The 5,042-nt window shown below is 56.9% G+C and overlaps 1 protein-coding gene across 1 annotated transcript; it reads left to right on the forward strand.

Moving 5' to 3' along the window:
- Positions 1–1,192: 1,192 nt before the first annotated feature.
- On the forward strand, positions 1,193–4,162 carry NMB (neuromedin B). The gene is made up of 3 exons (XM_015061974.3): positions 1,193–1,412; positions 2,025–2,197; positions 3,890–4,162. The coding sequence occupies exons 1-3, from the start codon at positions 1,256–1,258 to the stop codon at positions 4,052–4,054; spliced, it is 495 nt and encodes a 164-aa protein (XP_014917460.1). The 5' UTR covers positions 1,193–1,255; the 3' UTR covers positions 4,055–4,162.
- Positions 4,163–5,042: the final 880 nt, after the last annotated feature.

Below are 5,042 nucleotides of genomic sequence, written 5' to 3' on the forward strand. Positions count from 1 at the left end.
GACGGTGATCCATAGAGTTAGCAGCCCGTGCTGCGCTGGATACGTGTGAGATTAATAATATGAAGCAGCATTACTGAGCCACACTGGGGCATAGGTTCTGTCACAGCCACACTGTGCAGTGTTTCAGGGAAGAGCCCAGAACCCCGGGTTGGTCTGCACTCACGCTCCCCCATCATTCACTCCTTTGGTGCTCTGTTTCTCCAGTGAGACGGTAAACTCCCTTGGCAGCTGGGAATTACCCTCTGTCTCCCTACTGTGCCTACCTTGATGCTCCCGAACATTGGTGTTTAGTGAACCTTTAAGCAAAAATAAAAGTATTATTCTGGAGCACAGTGCCTTACTCATTAAGTGATGCCACTGACCCGAAAGTTCTTTCCAAGACAGGTGTGGACTTGGGAGGAGGAGAGTGCTGGCTGTGAGAGGGCCGGCTGCAGGACTGCTGCTTCCTGCCACAACGTGACTGTGCTAAGAAATGTAAAATTATTAAAAACGGGGCAACGTGGTTATTACTATTTTATAGCCGAAGAAAGTGAGCTTCAACGAGGTCACACGGTTTGCATATGAACTCTTGGTCTGGTGCTCTTTCTACTTCCCTGACCCAGAGATCCGCTTTCGGCCGAAGTGATAGGCTGGTCGCCCCCCAAGTAGAGCGTCCGTTCCTGGGGCGAGGGGTGTTCACTATCCCCCCATCCATTGTTCTGCATTGCCCACCCCAGCACCTGCTGTGGTTTCGACATCACCTCTGGTGAGCTGGTGGTGAGAGGGCCGAGAGTAGGGTGAACACGGGTCGTATTCCCGAAGAGGGAAGGGCTGGCAGGCATCTCATGGCTCGCCTGGTGCCCGGGACTTTGCTGGGCACTGCAGCGCCAGTGTCCTCGCCCCCACTTCTACCCTTATAAATGAGAGACTCCAAGAAGTAACCACTCGTGGCCCGAAAGCCAGTGGGAGCGGCGAGGGGGCGGCCAGGGGAACGGGCTTCGCCCCGTCCCCCCTCCCCGTAGTGGGGGGTCCTCTGCCTGAAGATAGTGGGCTTGGGCGCCCGCCCTGCGGACGCGGTACCCAGGCGGTGGCCGAAGCGACGGGCGCGGCGCCTCGCATCTCGCGGGGGCGGAGCGGCCGCGAGCGCGCCAGGGGCGGGTTCCTCGGAGCAGGCTCCGCCCCCCCAGGAGCGCGGGTTTAAAAGGAGGGAAGGCTGGGGCCCCGTCCGTACTGGCTGCGAAGCGCGCCGGGGCGGAGGCTCGGCGAGGGCACAGCCATGACCCTGCGGGCGGGGGGCGCTCGGCTGCTAGGCGGCCTCCTGCTCTTCGCTCTGCTCGCTGCGGGCGCCGCGCCGCTCAGCTGGGATTCTCCGGAGCCCCGCAGCAGGGCCAGCAAGATCCGAGTGCACCCGCGGGGCAACCTCTGGGCCACCGGTAAGTCTTCGGGACCCGCGCAAGTGCCCTTCTCCGTGCTCTGATCCCATTTCCCTTCTCAGGCCGTTCCTCAGCCACGGACTCTGGTGTCTGCGCGGATGAGGACCCTGGAACCCGTCTAATTTAATAGATGGAAAACTTGAGACCCAGACAGTTCAGTGACTTGGCTGAGATCGCTCAGCCAGTTAAAGCAGAACTGGGGCTGGATCCTAGATCTGCCTGCCAGCCGGTGCCCCTGGCCTTGGGCAAGAGTCTACTGAATCCTCTTGTGTCCTCTGGTGTGTCTTCTCTGCCCCTGCACCTGGCAGACACTTCTTCCTTCTCCACTTTCCTCCTTGCCCTCGCCCGGCCCCTGGAAAGCAGGCAGCACAGCTGGCAGAGTTTCCCTCCTTCCAGCTGTGCCATCCTCTCCTGTTCGGGAAAAGCGGAGGTGGGCTGTGCTACCAACCCCGGGGTGCTTGTGGCTCCTTGGTGAGGAGGAGAGGGAGGAGGAAGGTTGCCCGTGGGTCTTCCTGCCATGAGAACTGAAAAGTTGGGAGAGGTGGGGAACTTTCCCACTGAGATGGGATCCTCTCTCCCCACCTTCCTTGTGCCTTGGCACCTCCTTTCTAGGTCACTTCATGGGCAAGAAGAGTCTGGAAACCCCCAGCCCATTCCTCTTGGGAACAGCTCCCCACATCTCCCTGAGGGACCAGAGATGGCAGCTGAGTCACGATCTGCCCAGGATCCTCCTGCTAAAGAAAGTTCTGGGCGTGAGCCTTAGCAGCCCAGCACCTCACCCCCAGGTGAGCCAGGCTCCCACCTCAGGACCAGGAGAGACCCAGCTGCTCCTGGTTCCAGCACGGGGCTTAGGGTGTGACTTCTCCCCAAGGTATGATGGGCCCCAGAAAGCCAGGGATTCCAGGCTCTCCCCATGATCCAGAGTTCAAAGGGAGAAGACTTTGAAGAAAGGAAGCTGACCTTCCCAGTAGGGAAGAAGTTCCCCCTCACCGAGTCCTCAGTCTAAAGTCACAGCCTAGGATTAGCCAGCCTCTTGCAGCAGGATGTGCCCCCCACCCCCAGGCCTGCCCCACCCCAGCTGCCCACGTTTGCCGTGCCTCGGGGATACTTACGGCTACAGTTGGGACCCTGAGGCCCAGAGAGGAGGAGAGTCAGCATCCAAGACGGAGTCCAGACCTTGTTCGCCCTGACCAGTGCTCTTCCCAGTCACTCGTCTGCCTCAGTGACCCTCAGTGCAGGGTTTCTCAACCTCAGGACTCTTGACATCCTGGGCTGCATAATTCTTTGTTGGGGGGGCTGTCCTGTGCATTGTAGGAAGTTTGTAGTATCCCTTGTCTCTATCCACTAGAGCATCCTCCCCCTGCCCAGTTGTGACAACAGAAAAACATGCCTCCAGACATTGCCGGAGGCCTTCTTTGTGAGGGGGTCAGGGGAGGGAGCCAGATTACCTTTGGTCATAAACCACTGACCTATGAGATCCAAGGCCCCAAAGTAGAGCCAAGCCAGCTTTGGTCTCTGGCCTGGTAGAAGGGCAGCTCTTCATTCCCTGCTCCTGAGGCGGCCCCCACCCCACACAACCTTCCCGGTACTTTGTTACTGTGGGCAGAAGGCAGTGTAATGTGGTAGAATGTGGGTTCTGGAGACAGCGTGCTAGGCTCCTAACCTAACTAGTAGCTGTGTGACCTTAAAAATGTCACTTAACCCCTCTAAGCCTCATCTTCCTCATTTATAAAATGGGATTGATAGCGCCCATCTCATATTAAACAAGACCGTTTGTGTCATATGCTCAGCATGATGCCTGGCACATAGAAAGCACTTCGTAAACAGGAGCTATCAGCAGCACCTGTTACAGACTCACCTTCATACCTCCACTGTGCCCAGCATATAGTGCACACTTTTTGAAGGAAGGGAGGGGGCATTCCCTAGAGAAGGTCTAACTCCAGCCCCAGTCAGCATGCCTGGTCCTCCTCATGCACAGAATTGCCAGCCCCTGGGGACCTCAGATGTAAGGGCCAGGACCTTGGGCTGGCTGAGTCTGAATGGAGATGATGTCACCTCTGGCTGGGGCTGCTGGTCTTGAAGGCCTAAAGCATGCAGACCAACTAGCAAGTCTCAGAGGAAGCAGTACCTAGCACTAGAGGATGGGGCTTCAGAAGTGAGGTCTGGGGCAGAGCTGAGGGCAGGGGAGGGAAAACGTTGACACTGGCCCAGGGCCAGGCACGCACATGGACTTCACTTCTGTGATCTCCTTGACTGTCATGATCACTCTGAGGTTGGGCTGTCACCCTGGGAAAACCACCACCCCGACCCCTCCCACCTCTTCTTCTGGGAGAAAGGTGCTAGGGGGAGGCTGCCTAGGCTAAGAGCCTGCCCCTGCCTGCCTCTGTGGACGCCTAGCACTTAGGAATGGCAGGATGCCCCTGTCATTTCCCCCCTCGACCCAGGTCAGTTCTTCTGTGTGTTCCCCTTCGGTACAGGAGGCTGCTGGTGCAAGTGGTGCAGAAGTGACACCATTAATGAGGAAGATACGACGTCGTGGCTTGGACCGTGCCCTCCCAGGGGAGGAGCTGAACGGGACCCTGGCAGTGGCCCCATCTGGACGTAAAACCTGGCCTCAAATCTCTGTGACTCCATTAGTGTGATTTCTGGTTGTGTCGCCAGGAATATTGCCAATGCAGACACAAATTATGTCCCTGCTGTATTTCTTGCTTCCCTGTTGAAGTTGTGAATAAAACCCAGCTCTTTATGAAGCATGTCTGATCCTCTCCTTCCAGCTATGTTTGAGGGCATGGGAGGGAAAGGGGGGCCGAAAGACTGGAGGACAGGATGCTCAGTAAGATGGAGCTGGCTCCAAAAAGCCAAGAAAACTTCACGACACCAGCCTCCTGAGGACTTCGAAGTCAGTCGCTCATTCAGCAAGCAGGTACTCAGGGCCTGTTATATATGCCTGGTCCTGTGCCAGGCGCTGGGTTCTTACTCACCTCTGCCACCTGCTGGCACAGGCAAGTCTCATGTTTCCTCTCCCGTAGAAGGGAGCTGCCTACACTGCAAGATGGGGTTTTGCTCACCGCATTTCATTTCATTCCCACGCCAAGCTTCGAGGGGAGTGCTCAGAGCATGCAAGAGAGTGAGCCGAGCTAGGATCCGGCCCTCGCTGTCTGCTTACTCTCTTCTCTGGCCTTTGGTAGAGTTGCCAGAGGTACCAAATAAAAATAGAGGACACCCAGTTAAATTCTGATTTCATTTAAATAATCAATAGTTTTTCCGTATGAGATGTCCTAAAGACTGCATGGACATATTTATAAGAAAAAAAACTTGTTTATCTAAAATTCGAATTTAACCGGGCATCCTGTATTTTCTCTGGCCTTGACCCTTTGCTCTGCAAATATCCTGTCGTAAAACGGGCGGGTATTAGGTCCCTGAGGCTCCGCCCGGAACTGACATCCTGGGAACCCCGGATTTTACGTCATTTTCCCCGGAGCTTTTGCCGGGAGAACCCCGGACCCAGCCGGTCAAGGGCACCGCGCGCTGGTGCCGGCGGTCGGACACCTCTCGGCCCCGCCCCGCTGGCGTGAGCCACGCCCCCAGCCCGAGCCGGCCGCGCCCACTTCTCGCGAGAGGTTCGCGCCT

This window comes from Acinonyx jubatus, chromosome B3 (assembly GCF_027475565.1).
Source record: "Acinonyx jubatus isolate Ajub_Pintada_27869175 chromosome B3, VMU_Ajub_asm_v1.0, whole genome shotgun sequence".
In the NCBI taxonomy this organism is placed as follows: Eukaryota; Metazoa; Chordata; class Mammalia; order Carnivora; family Felidae; genus Acinonyx; species Acinonyx jubatus.